At 54.3% G+C, this 13,694-nt stretch overlaps 3 protein-coding genes across 3 annotated transcripts; 2 read left to right on the forward strand and 1 right to left on the reverse strand.

Annotated features, from left to right (window-relative positions):
• Positions 1 to 120: 120 nt before the first annotated feature.
• Positions 121 to 1,842, reverse strand: BJX67DRAFT_187155 (transferase). Its single transcript, XM_071025265.1, has one exon. The coding sequence runs from the start codon at positions 1,626 to 1,628 to the stop codon at positions 189 to 191; it is 1,440 nt and encodes a 479-aa protein (XP_070884282.1). The 5' UTR covers positions 1,629 to 1,842; the 3' UTR covers positions 121 to 188.
• A 148-nt stretch (positions 1,843 to 1,990) lies between these two features.
• Positions 1,991 to 3,391, forward strand: BJX67DRAFT_383045 (uncharacterized protein; the record flags this gene model as incomplete). Its single annotated transcript, XM_071033362.1, has 5 exons — positions 1,991 to 2,174; positions 2,238 to 2,278; positions 2,323 to 2,430; positions 2,481 to 2,872; positions 2,938 to 3,391. 5 exons carry the CDS (start codon positions 1,991 to 1,993, stop codon positions 3,389 to 3,391), a joined length of 1,179 nt encoding a protein of 392 aa, XP_070884283.1.
• Positions 3,392 to 3,976: 585 nt separating this feature from the next.
• Positions 3,977 to 12,171, forward strand: BJX67DRAFT_383046 (type I polyketide synthase; the record flags this gene model as incomplete). The annotated part of the gene is made up of 12 exons (XM_071033363.1): positions 3,977 to 4,147; positions 4,200 to 4,362; positions 4,419 to 4,690; positions 4,759 to 5,101; positions 5,169 to 5,259; positions 5,329 to 5,399; positions 5,459 to 5,544; positions 5,598 to 6,300; positions 6,352 to 6,502; positions 6,561 to 7,521; positions 7,573 to 10,926; positions 10,984 to 12,171. 12 exons carry the CDS (start codon positions 3,977 to 3,979, stop codon positions 12,169 to 12,171), a joined length of 7,554 nt encoding a protein of 2,517 aa, XP_070884284.1.
• Positions 12,172 to 13,694: the final 1,523 nt, after the last annotated feature.

Consider the following 13,694-nt stretch of genomic DNA (forward strand, 5'->3'; position numbering starts at 1 on the left):
GTTGTGGGTGGGTGGAGGGGGAGCGGTTTACGGCGAGCTTGAAGATGGTCAGGGGGTACTGGGAGGTCCAGAATCTTGGGGAGATGTGTAAGATTTATTGAGCGCGACAGCGGAAGTTGACTGTGGTCCAAGCCACCGACTATATTCATTTCGTAACTATCTGTGACTGTTTGACTGGCTATTTACGGCTACGACACCGAGGAAGCGGCGTCAATAGCGTCAATTCCCCTGTACTCGAAATACTTGTTCCACTCCGGGTCGTCGATAAGAGTCTGTGCGAGATCCCTCTCGTAGAAAATGGCAAACTCGCAGCCCTCGTCCGGATTGGCGGCGTTCGTCCGCGGCGGGTAGATGACGATTACACCGTTTGTCACGCAGTCCAGCAAGTGGCGGTACGTGATGGGAGAGGCAAAGCCAAAGTTCGCGCCCGTGATGTTGGCGTCGCGATGGTCGGTCTGGAGGAGAGACATCGGAGGCTGGGAGTCGATGCGGATGTTCAACGTCGACTTGTCGCGGACCATGGCAACCATGTTAAGCATCGCGTCAAGGCTCTCTTGGGTAACGCTGTTGGTCAGCGCGCGGATATATGCGGCCAGCTTCCAGAAGGGCCATTCAGAGATAATTTCCGAGATTGTTGGTTGCGTGACAGGTGCGGTTGTATTCATCGCCGCCGACATGACATTCCCCTGGAGACGCGGAGGGACCTTTGGGCTGTGGAAGCGTCGCCGCATATCCACAGCCTCGACCCAGAAAAGAGGAGCAGATGTGTCTGGCTTGAAAACGGGAGCCCGGACGCGAGTGAGGTGGCGGTAGATAAACGCCGAAAAGGCGTCATAGGTAGACACCCAGCTACCGTCTTGGGGCTTTGCTAGAGCTTTCAACTCTGCCGCTTTGCTCTTGGGGAGGTGGAAGAGCAGAGATATGCCTGGCAGCTGCTCCGGATGACGCTGGGGGGCAGGAGGCCCATCGACTTTCGCCTCCTCCGGAGGATCAGGCTTGATCAAACGTGAGTGATCGAGGTTCTCGGGATCCCACTCCGGGAATGGAGTTTTGTTGATGAGAGCATAGCAGTTCTCGGCCAGCTGGTGTGTTAGACCCGCCCAGCCCATGATGTCGTTCGAGTAGTGGTGGTGGTGCATAATGAAGACCAGCCCGCCACGGACGAAGTTTGCCTTGTAAGCCGCTACAACCGGATGGTTATCAGGATTGGCTTCAGGCTTTTCGCCGTAAGTCATTGGGGGCACACTCCAAAGGTTGAGATCCCCTAGTTTAACCGCGGAGAAGTGCGACTGCTCGATGTCGTCTAAGGATGGGTACTGCTCCGAGTCGAGCCATTGCACGATGAACCGCACAGTGCTGTCCTTCCGCTTGTAAAACGAATGACCACCTGAAGGGTCGCGCTCGATTGTGCCGCAAAGGTGTCTCGCCTGGCTCAGGGTTCGTTCGAGGCCGGCTTTGAGCACCTCGACAGCATTGTGCTTCTCCCCATCGGCCAAGCGGAAGAACAGCGCATAGTTGTTGTAGGTCTGCACCGACAAATAGTCGAGCGTCGATACCTTGAACCTCTCTTCTTCGGGATCACCCTCCCAGCCGAGAGGGTGAATGTGATAGACCTGCTCTTCTGGCATGGCGACAACACGAGACACGAACGACAGAAAGAAAAGGAGGAGGTCGCGCTGATTTGAGAGGGGAGGACTCCAACGCCGAGGATTCGGAACCCCAACAGGAGGAAATTGCTGTTGGTCTCTTTGAACTTGTGTCAGGCAGTCAGGGATCTTCCCGTCTTTCCCGTTGTCAAGGATTCGGACCCCTGTCGGTTGACGGCACAAGTTATTTCGCCAAAGGGCTGGACACGGGATTGCGAGACTCTCCGAAGATGGTCCTTGTGGCCATCCCTGACCGTCAAGCGACACCACATGGATAAGACCGGACGATTCTTTCTCGACTCTTCCTTGAACTTTTGAATCCCGCCAAACCAGCTCACCTCGCCATGGACCTCGACGGGCCTGCTCTGGCGCCGCCGGCCGGCGTGATACCACAGCTCGATAATCCCCCTAATGAGAACGGTCTTGCAATTGGTGTGCTCTCTGCGTGCGCTGCCTTTGCCACAGCGTGTTTTTTCATGCGCGGGTACGCCAGAGTGTTCTTGTTGCGGAAATTCCAGGTTGAAGAAGGTATACCGCCCGATCTTCTCGCACCACATTCATACCGATTGCTAACGCGAGAATCTCTTGTAGTGCTGGTCATCATTGCCTACGTCGGTCATTCCCAGTGCCTTGTATGCCGGTCTGGCTCTTGTGTTTGTGCTGATGGATGTCATAGGGATGTTTCTGGGGTGCAACGTACTGCACTCTGGCGCTGATAGAAACACCAGGATACTTTGTCCACACATGGAATGTACGCCTTCGGGATGTCATTCCGACGCAGTATGTGAGTAAGCCTCTGGCGGTGCACGCGGAAGGAGAGCTAACGGCGACCAGTATGTGCTCATCTTCGGCGTCTGCTACTCGTGCGTCCTTCCTGCCTTGAAAGTGGGCATTCTGGTCGAGTGGTGCCGAGTATTTGCTCCCATCGGTCCTCGAATAAAAAGTCCTTTCTGGATCGGCTGTGCCACGATTATCTTCGTTCAGATCACCGCCAACATCGCCATCATTGTTGCGTTGAATCTCCAGTGTATCCCGCACAAAGCCATCTACGATTTCCGGGTCCAGGGCGACTGCTTTGACCTGTACAAGCTTCAAGTAGCCTCGGCATGCATCCATCTCGTATGTGACGTGGTGATCTTTCTGCTCCCGCAGCGCATCATCTGGACCTTGAAGATGTCGTGGCGGAAGAGGTTGGGCGTCTCATTTATCTTCGGACTCGGCTTGCTGTACGCCATCCCTCCCCAGTGAGACGCACAAGCTTCAAAGCTCAGGAGACTAACGAAATATCCAGTGCCTGCGTTTCGGCCGCTTTCAGATGTGCTGTCACCGTCGCCCACGGCAGGTCGGCAGACTCCGTTTACACACTCGGCCCATTGGCGTTCTGGGCCATGGCCGAGATGACCTGCGGTTTCTTCATCATCTGCCTCCCGTGTATTCCCAAAATTATCCAGGAGACTGGCCTTGTCCGCCAGCTCAAGAAAATGAGCAAGGGGAGCGGGCGCAAACCCTACGACGGGAGCTACGAATTGCAAACGGAAAGCTTTGTGAGCGGCAAGGGCAACCGCGCAGGAATTGACAGAGCCAAGGAGATGAATCTAATGGGGCCGTCTGAATCGACAGAAAGGTTGCATGACGGCGCCCGCGGCCTGGCAATCACTCAGACCACGCAATTCGTCCTCAGCGAGGGAGGGAGGCAGCCAGGCCTTTCTGGCGCAAGAAATGCTCGTGTTGGTGGCACCTATTGAATATCTTTCCCGCTTCGAATCAATGATTGTCTTTCTTTTGGAGCACTGTAGAACCCACATTATGATTAGTTTGTGCTCCCCAAGAGGTCGGTCCTTTGAGAGCCCGCTCACCGCCCGCTCGCAAAGCCCTAATAATGTTGATCCTCCTTGAACTCGAAACAACGGGAGCCTTTTCGTGTCTGCAGAAGACTCGTCAACGAAAATAGCGCCGAATCCCGTCCCGTCTCTCCACTTTGTTTCCCCGCCCCTGGCCCAGCTCACTGCCGATGGCGCCTTCCGGCCTCTCAGTCCTTCCCGTGTCGCCACGGTCGCGGTCGGGGAACTGAGGGTGCTGGGATATCATGACGAAGAGAATCAATCTGAAGCACCTCCAACAGGGGCCTCACGGGCTGTGGAAGTGTCATTGGTCGAAGAGGTGCTCCTGATGGAGCTGTGCCCTGGTCAAGACCGTTGTGAACACGAGCTGTCGTCGGAGGGAAATACTATAAAAACAAACGTACTTTTTCACTCCTGCACGTTGCTCAATCAGCCCTGTCCTCTGTCCCCGAGCCACGGTACCACCCTGCACGCTCCAACCTGTCAAACATGCCCGGGTTAGAAGGGATCGCCGTTATCGGTTATGCATTCAAATTCCCATCCGCTGTCGAGGATGATCTCGCTTTTTGGGATGTTCTTCAGAATCGCCGGAATTTGAAGTCCGAATGGCCTTCGTCTCGCTTGGATTTTGGCTCTTCTCTCGGTGGGGAAACTGGCACTGTAAGACTCCACGCTACCACCGTCTTTTCCCAGCTCGTTGGTAACTGACCAGAACCATCCCCTCGTCCAGGCTCCTGATTATGCCGGCCACTTCATTACGGATGACGTGCGGTCTTTCGACGCCCCCTTCTTCTCAGTCACAGCGAAGGAGGCGGCGTCCATGGATCCGCTTCAACGATGGACTTTGGAGGTGTCGTATCGAGCCTTAGAGACCGGTGAGAGACAGGGAAACCCTATCTCACCCAAACTCCAATGAGGCTGATCGAGATAGCTGGTCTTCCTGCGGAAAAGATTAGAGGCTCGCGAACCGCCGTTTTTGCTGCGTCGATGCTGGACGACTACGCCAGAATGGGCGCCATGGACCCCGATAATATAGATCGTTTCGCTGCGACCGGAAACGCCGTTGCATGTATGATACCCAACCGCATGAGCTGGTACTTCGACCTGCGTGGGCCCAGCATGCACATAAACACGGCTTGCTCGAGTAGCTTGTCGGCGGTAGATATGGCCTGTAAGACACTGCATAGTGGGGATTCCAATTGCGTGAGGCTTCCCTGCTCTGCAAGATGACTATCCCCTTTCAGTCTATTTCTCCTTTCTAATAAGGGCAGGCCATTGTGACGGGGTCAAACTTGCTCCTTGACCCAGCTGTGTTCCAAATGCTGTCCGTCCAGAATTTCCTCTCCCCGGACGGCCTCTGCTACAGCTTTGACCATCGAGCCAACGGCTACGCCAGAGGCGAAGGTGTCGTTGCTATAATTCTCAAGCCCATCCTTGCTGCTGTTAACGATGGGGACATGATCCGCGCTGTCATCCGTGGCACCGGTTCGAACCAGGATGGATGCACCCCCGTACTGACCCAGCCGAGTGTGCAGTCTCAAGAGGATTTGATTCGTCACGTCTACAAACAAGCTTGCTTGCCGCTGGATAAAACGCGCTACGTCGAGGCCCACGGTGAGTGAGCGAGCGCACATACCGTCTTTCAACCCTCGATCGATCAGCTGTCCTAAACTCCGGGTAGGAACCGGGACCCCTGTAGGCGACCCAATCGAGGTGAAAGCTCTTGGCCGTGCATTCGGCGAATATCGGTCTCCTGAACACCCTCTTTATGTGTACGTCATTTGGCCTCGGTCCCCGGCATGATATCAGCTTCGCCACTCGCTGACAGACAATCACGGCAGGGGCTCCGTCAAAGCCAATATCGGGCATCTTGAAGGAGCGAGTGGTCTCGCAAGTCTTGTTAAAGCTATCCGTATGCCTCCTGGGGGTCTCACATGGCATTTCGGTGTATTTTGTTGACCTCCGCCGCAGTCATCCTGGAAAAGGGAATCATTCCCCCGAACGCGCTGTTCGAAAAGATCAATCCTGAAATTGATGCCCGTCTCTTTCATATCGTGGTACGTTCTTCGAGCTCTTATAGGTATCACAATAATAATCAGGCAGCGCATAGATACCCTCCGAAAGTGTAAAGTGGCCGGGTCCCGGGCTACGTCGCATATCAGTCAACTCATTCGGATTTGGGGGCTCCAACTCGCACATAATACTAGACGATGCCCTCCATTATCTTCACGACCGAGGGCTACCTGGAAATCACTGCACGATCGCAAAAGCGCCCTCCCTCACGGGGCCGAATGGTGCTGTTAACGGGATAGAGCAGCCCAATTCGAAGACTGATGATGACCTCATAGCAATTCACGAAAATGAGTATCATAATCACCATAATGGAATAAACAGTGGTAGCGTCTCTAAGCGTTCAAATGGAATAAAAAAGGCCTTCTTCTCCCCAAGGTTACTCATTTGGACTGCAGCCGACGAGAACGCCACACAACGCCTGACACAGGCTTATACTTCATTCTTCAACGACACCATACCTTTGAGCCAGGATCGACTCAATCGACTTGCGTATACTCTTTCCAATAGGCGCGGGCGCATGTTGTGGAGGAATTTTGCTGTCAGCCGAGGAGATAAAGCCATCTTGCCAGCTAAAGCGGTTCGAAGCGCGACAGGAGTTGGACTAGCGTTTGTATTCACTGGACAGGCAGCTCAGTACGCTCAAATGGGGTTGGAACTCCTCGAGTACCCTGTGTTTGCCACGACCATAGAACGGATTGATGCTATCCACAGAACCCTCGGATGTTCCTGGTCCTTGCTCGGTAGGCATCCTCATTTATGGCTGGGAATACAGGGTTAACACTCGATACAAGCTGAACTCCATCATTCCGATAAAACCGATATGCCTGAAATTTCCCAGTCTCTCTGCACAGCGGTGCAAATCGGCTTGGTGGAGCTGCTAAAGAGCTTTCGTGTCGCTCCGAAGGCTGTTATCGGACACTCGTCGGGGGAGATAGCTGCTGCGTATGACGCCCACCCCCATAGCGCTTGTGATTTACAGGACGACTAATTTCAAGCCAAGTTATACGATTGGGGCGTTGTCGTTGGAGTCTGCATATAAGGTCGCGTACTTCCGCGGCAAAGTGGCCCAGAAGCTCCGTGTCCAAAACTTGACCTCGCCGGGGGCTATGATGTCAATCAATTTATCGGAGGACCAGGTGTTCGGGTACCTGGAGGATATCGGGGTAACTGGTGTCAACTCTGCCGTCCGTATAGCCTGCGTCAACAGTCCTCTTAACTGCACGCTCTCTGGCCCAGAATGGGCCCTTGATGCTGTCAAGTCCCAAGCTGATGCGGATGGCATCTTTGCACAGAAGCTCAGAACAGGCGGTGTCGCTTACCATTCTCCATATATGGAAAGCATCTCGGAGGAGTATTTGTCGCTAATGGGGGAATTAGAGGGGGTCTCTCAAGGCCCGTCGGATGTTCCAGTCCCCATGGTGTCGTCCGTTTCAGGGCAACCCGTTAGCCCATCCGTGCTGGCGACAGCGCGTTACTGGGTTGACAACATGCTATCTCCGGTTCGATTCTTTAACGCCGTCCAATTTCTTGCCGAACGACTTGATGGTATCACCGACGCCGTCGAGATAGGCCCGCACCCGGCGCTGCGACGACCAATCCACGACACACTCGCCCATGGGAAAAGCAAGATCCGGTACTTGAGCACGCTGCATAGGTCCCAATCAGCAATTGAATGCATGCTAGAACTTTCGGGGCGATTGTTCTGCATTGGCTACCCCGTCCGCATTGACACCGTCAACCAGCAAGACGATGGTTTTATGCCGTTCCTCGTTGATTGTCCCGCTTACCCTTTCGATCGCTCGCCGTACTGGACCGAGTCACGTCTGAGCCGCGACTTTCGGTTACGTGGAAGCAGCTGCAGGGAAACTCTCGGTATGCGCGTTGCGGATTGGAACCCGCTCCAGCCTCGGTGGAGGAACTTTTTCAGCGTTGAATCACATCCTTGGATTGGGGATCACAAGGTAGGAAAGTCCTTATGCGTGTGTTGACCAGGCGTGGCTGACGTCGACAAGATTAGCGACACGATCCTCTACCCTGCAGCTGGTATGCTACTCATGACGATGGAAGCAGTTCATCGGGCGGCGCCGAACAGTAGCCGCGTTACAGGCTACCTCGTTAAAGAAGCTGACTTCATCAACCCCATTATTGTCCCCGAGAGTTGGGCTGAGCGAGTAGAAACACAAGTCTGTTTACGCCATGCCAACACGCGTGGTGGGGACACTGGGCAGTTTGATGTGAGCATCTTCACATATGCCCAGGGCCGCTGGAAGGAGAGTTACCGCGCGAACATTCAGGTTGAGTACGGGGATATTTCGCGTTTCGAGGGCATACAGAAACAGCATGAGCAAGCGTCGGCAGTCTGCACATATCCCATCGACTCAGTCGCGCTATACCACGACGCCGCAAACAACGGTCTCCAGTACGGAGACTGGTTCAAGCTCCTCCAAGAGGTGTATTGGGATGGCGAAAGAACTGCCGTAGCCCGCGTTGATATAGCCCCAAAGCACCGCACCGCCAGCTTCATTCATCCAGCTGTCCTGGACCAGGCTTTTCATGTGCTTCGGGCGGCTGCGGGTCAACTCCCAGCGGCCAACATACCTGTTAGAATAGCAGACGCCTGGTTTTCAGCGTCCTGCGGGCAAAGCTCCCGCTACATTCAACTGGCATCTGCGGCAACGCACAACGAAAGTATCTCTGGAGAAAGAGGGAGTATTTCCGCCCAAGGGGAAAACGGGGAAGTCTTGTTCACGGTGAAATCTGCCGTTACCGCGGCAGTGTCCGGTAAGACAGGCTCAAAAAGGGACGAAAAACAGCTGCTATACAGCGTCGAGTGGAAGCCACAGCTCAGTTTGCTTGTTCCACAGCAACTGCAGACTCTGTATGGTGGCCGCACCTCCCCAGACGATACTGGTATCGTTGAAGACCATGCCATGCTATGTGATACCCTAAGTCGCGTAACCGCCCGCACTCTCGCTCTCCTAGACCGGCAGAAGGTCCCTGAGGCCTTGAGGGAGCATGTCAAATGGATGGAGCACCATGTTCGCAAGCACCTTACTCCCATCCAACGCCAGGAAGCGGTCACCATGACTGAGGCGGAGCTCGAGGGTCTGCTCTCCAAGATAGAGAGCGTACTACCCGCCTGGGCGCTCTACACCACCTGCGCGCGCAACTTATCTCAGATTCTCACAGGTGAGATCGACCCCCTACAGGTGGTCTTCGAATCGGACCAAGCTCGCATCTTCTATGCTCACCTATTCCAAACTCTGTGCGCCGACGGCCGGCTAGCCGGCTACTTAGACCTAGCAGCCCACGAAAATCCGGCGCTACGCATCCTGGAGGTGGGCGCTGGAACCGGGGGCATGACGGGCCATGTGCTGGCAGCCCTTCAGGAGCGGGAGGCTCGCACAGGAGCACCCAGCTTCGCCACCTACACGTACACGGACATATCGCCGGCTTTCTTCGAGCAAGCTCGCCTGCGGTGGCCGGAATTGCAGGCGGAGGGTCGCCTAGAATTCTCCACCCTAAACTTGGAAAAGCCGCTTGCAAGTCAGGGGGTGTCACCAGGCTCATACGACTTGGTAATTGCGGGCAGTGTGTTGCATGCCACCCTGGATCTCGAAGCAACGATCCGCAATGTTCGCACTGCACTCACCCCTGGGGGGCGTCTCATTCTGCTCGAGCCTGTTAAGCCGGACAACGTGGCTACAAACTTTATGGCGGGTTTGGTTCCCGGCTGGTGGGGGGCGCGTGAGGAGTGGCGTGCACATTCAGCTGCCGTGAGTGAGCCCTTGTGGGATCAGTGCCTGCGCGCCAACAGCTTTTCCGGGAGTGATGTGGTTCTCCGTGATTATGATTCTGATGAATGCCACAATATGAGCATCATCATTACCACCGCGATACCTCCCAGTGATACGTGCCCGCCACCGTATCAACCCCAGGTAGTACTGGTGATTGATAGCTCACAGCAACAAGAGGACCTAGCCATGCAGCTAAGTGCCCACCTCCGTCATATTGGGTGGTCATCCAGAATCTGTATATTTGGATCGGGCCCAACACAACCCGATACATTGGACTCGAATGTCATTGTCGTTTGTATTGCCGAACTCAACAACCGCCCAATAGTAGCAAATTTAACAAAAGAGACTTTTGCATCTCTCAAAAACCTGACTGCGCACAAGAAGCTCCTATGGGTAACGGGAACAAGTATATCTGACCCTCAGTACCCGGACTATGGTGCAGTATACGGGCTGCTTCGCTGCATCCGTGCAGAGCAGGCGGACAGCCACATCATCACTCTGGCAATGGAAGACGAAAATGATTGGGCCTGCAGTGCACGATATATCGAAAAGGTCCTCAAAGTGGCGTTCCTGTCGCCATCCAAAGAAGTGGAATATATTGTTCGTGATGGCTTCCTCATGACCGGCCGTGCTGTCAAGGACACGACTGGCGAAACAGCACTTCGAGCATTGCTAGAACACAAACCTCGGAGCCGGTCCTCTCCGAACGGCGTCACCCTCAAGCCGTCTCTCGTTGAAATCGATATATATCCTAGTAGACCCGAATCTCCCCATTCCCGTCGGTTGGTGCGAGGTGATGTGGCCGGTACGGTGGCCCACGTAGGCTCCGCCTGCGACGCAATTCGTCCAGGCGACCAGGTAATTTTAGTGGTGGCGGAAAGACTGAGCCGGCATGCTCGCGCAGAGGAGAAAAACGCCGTCAGAATACCAAAATCGCTGTCTTTCGAATCCGTCATAACACTTGTTACGCCCGGTTTGTCTGCCTACTATGCCATTGTCGAACTGGCGCGCATTCGACCAGGCGATCGCGTTCTCATCGACTCCATCGCCGACGACATCGGCCGAATAGCGATCCGTATTGCCCGGATGTACGGTGCCCAGGTATTCGGTACCGCCTTGCTTGAGCAAAAGCAGCTTGTCGCGAATATGCCAGACGTTTCGGAGGACCGAATCTTCTTTACCGACACAGACTCTTTCGAATCAAGCCTAGTGTGCGCTGCGAAGGATGAAGGTTTTCGCGTTGTCCTGGGTACTTTTGCAGGGGCTGTTGGTCATATACGGACGTTAGAGGGATGCATCGCCCCTGGGGGGCAAGTAATAGTGGTTGGAGGGATCAATGACGATGCCAACATAGAGGTTCCGATACCTCTCTATCCCAGGAACATCTCTGTTTCGTTCTTTGACCCAGCTTCCCTATGCCCTGCCGCAAGAGTTCGTGCGATGGGTAAGGTTATGCACCTTATTGAAGAGGGAGTCATTGAAATCACAAAACCCGGCCCTGAGAACCCCATGAACCTCAATGGGGAGTCTTCTGTTCATGGACCTGGGCCTATGTCGCCTATGTCCAGGGTATGCTAGCCTTCGCTCTCCCGTTCATTTTAGGGACACATAGCTAACTATCTTCAGCTCGCCGAGCCCTGGACTTTCAGTCAGAATACCTCTTATATGGTGGTAGGAGGAGCCGGTGGTCTCGGGCGAGTAATCGTCCGGTGGATGGTGGACCGCGGAGCCAAAAACATCATCCTTCTCTCGCGATCTGGTGCATCCTCCAAGACCGCCGCGGCCATGCTAACTGATTTAAGGACGGCCGGCATCAACGTGGTCGCTTTCCCTTGCGACGCTTCGTCTGAATCCAACCTTGCGAGCGTGCTGGCCGACTGCGCCCGCTCTATGCCTCCAATAAGGGGCTGCATCAACGCTGCCATGGTCCTGCAAGACGCGATATTCCAGGATACAATGACCTTCTCGCAGTGGGAATCGACGATGCGATCGAAGGTGCAAACCTCGTGGAATCTGCACCGCCTCCTCCCGCTAAAACTCGACTTCTTCATCCTTCTATCCTCCCTCCTAGGCGTGACGGGTCAGATGGCAAGCTCCAATTATGCTGCGGGCTGCACTTTCCAGGACACACTCGCCCGCTACCGGGCCGCCCACGGGCAAAAGGCCATCTCGTTAGACCTAGGTTGGATGCGAGACGCTGGGATCATCGCTGAAACAGCTGCCTTTCAGCGTCAACGCCACGCAACGGACGACATGCAGCCCATCGAATCAAGGGAACTCCTCGCATTGCTGGATATGTGTCTCCACCCGCACTGCTCCGTTTGGAAAACACCACAACATGCCAGCGGCCAGGTTCTCTTCGGCCTCCGCACTCCGGCAGACATTCTCCGAGAAAGAAAAGGACCTCCGCCGCCCCATTTCGAGCAACCGTTCTTCGCGCAGTTTGCCCACCCTTCTAGAGAAGAGGCAAATTCTTCAGGTCCAAACAGCAAAGCGGGTGTCGCGGGATCTAATATCGATGTAGCATCGCTCTTCCGACAGTCTACTGACCCGCAAGCACGCGCAGGGATTGCGTTCCGCGCGTTAGCCGCTAAGCTTGCCCGTGCCATGTCCATTTCCCCTGAGGATGTCGAGCCCAACAAAACGCTCGCCGCGTATGGGGTTGACTCGCTTCTGGCAGTTGAGCTAAGAAACTGGATTATGAGGGAATTTGAGGCCCCGGTGGCTATTTTTGATATCATGGGGGATGTGTCAATTGCCGACATTGCAGATATTATTGTTCAGAAGAGCACGGTGAAGGTACAGACTTCTTGAGAGCCGGTAATTGTCGCCGATACGAGACGTTGCAGGAGGCATGAACAACGTGGGAGAAGACTTGTAGGGAAGTGGTTCCCAGTACTCTTGAATTGCCATTGGGCGAATGGTGCTGTTCTCTCAGTCAAGAGGCGAGGCTGCGCCTTGGTAAACGAGCTCTTCGCAATCCCCCCCGGGCTGTGTTAGAACTCATGGCAGAGTGGCAGATTGACCAGGATTCCAGAGTCTAATTCAGGTCCACACTGCGATCCAGCAGGCTATAAGATAGCTGCAAGTTGGAGATTGGCTCTAGGGTATTTTAGCCTCCAAAGACGCAGAGGTATCCGTCGGTATCCCTAGTTGGAGAAAATCGTCAACGTAATCGCCAGAGATTCCTTCTCGGTCCGTAACCTCGAAGTATTCTACTCATCCCCCGCTATATGGACAAAATCATGCGCGGGAGCAGACTGAAGAGGCATCCTTTGGGAATACTCACCATGCTCCTCGAGCATTGGAGACTCTGTCGATGGGGAAACCGGGAGGAACCGAGGCGGAGCATCCTGATGATTTTCCGCAAACCTTATTCCCAGCGCGCCGCTCCCCAGGAGGATCTTTGAGAGTATGATGAGACTCCTCAAGCGTGCTGAGAAGCACAACGGTAAACGCGTTTGGAGGATGTAAAGTATGGTGTGTAAGAACGTAATATAGGTAATCAAATTGTCCTCTTTACTAAGAGCCTGACGAATGTTTCCAATGACTCGGATGACCCTTGACTGACGGCTATCTTGACACTCAGATTGTGAAGAGCGTCAAGGACGCAAGGAGCGCCGTCACGTGAGTACGGCCAGTGCTGAAAAGTGTGTCGCAGGCAAGGTGAAACCCTGGCCTTCCGATTTGGTCGTCCCGAAATGAGACTGAGGTACGATTACGGCACCATCTGATGCCGATTCCAGATGCTCAGTTCCTGAAGGTTGTTTCGGGGGCTCGGTGGGAAGGTAGACGAACGAAGCATCAGGGGCGCCGGAGAAAAATCACGCGCTAACCCTAATATGGTAAAACATTACAATTGCCAGGCATTCAAGCCTGAGGCCACCACAGGCAAAGCCTCGTCGTGATGGCTTCTACTCGTACCCAGCCAGATAACCGCAGCGAGTCGTCTTCCTGGAGATTGTCACATATCTAGAAAAGCGCAAGTCTCTCCTTCGGAATGGAACATTGTACAAGTTCCGTGAGGGGTCAGCAGTGGGGTGCAGACACATCACACAAGGACATACTATATATTAGAGAAAGCAAGCTTCTGACACTCCTTCCCTCAACCAGGTTCCAGCTCTCGGTTTCTTATTCTCGACATTCCTCAGTTCTTCAAGCATGAAGGAACTTATTCCGAAACTGAATCCGGTCTCGACAGATGGAATACTAATTCCCAAGAGTGGCGATCCCCACACTTCAGTTTGACGATGGCCAACCTCTGGCCTTGGATCGCCGTCTTACGTGCCACTGATTTGAGACCGTGACGGCTGTGGGGAGGAGGGGCGGGTGTCTTC

Source organism: Aspergillus lucknowensis (genome assembly GCF_044049455.1).
Source record: "Aspergillus lucknowensis strain CBS 449.75 chromosome Unknown BJX67scaffold_33, whole genome shotgun sequence".
Classification (NCBI taxonomy): Eukaryota; Fungi; Ascomycota; class Eurotiomycetes; order Eurotiales; family Aspergillaceae; genus Aspergillus; species Aspergillus lucknowensis.

What these genes read in the sequence shown, in the direction of transcription:
- BJX67DRAFT_187155 (XM_071025265.1), bottom strand. Translation starts at nt 1,628, where the DNA reads ATGCCAGAAGAGCAGGTCTATCACATTCACCCTCTCGGCTGGGAGGGT.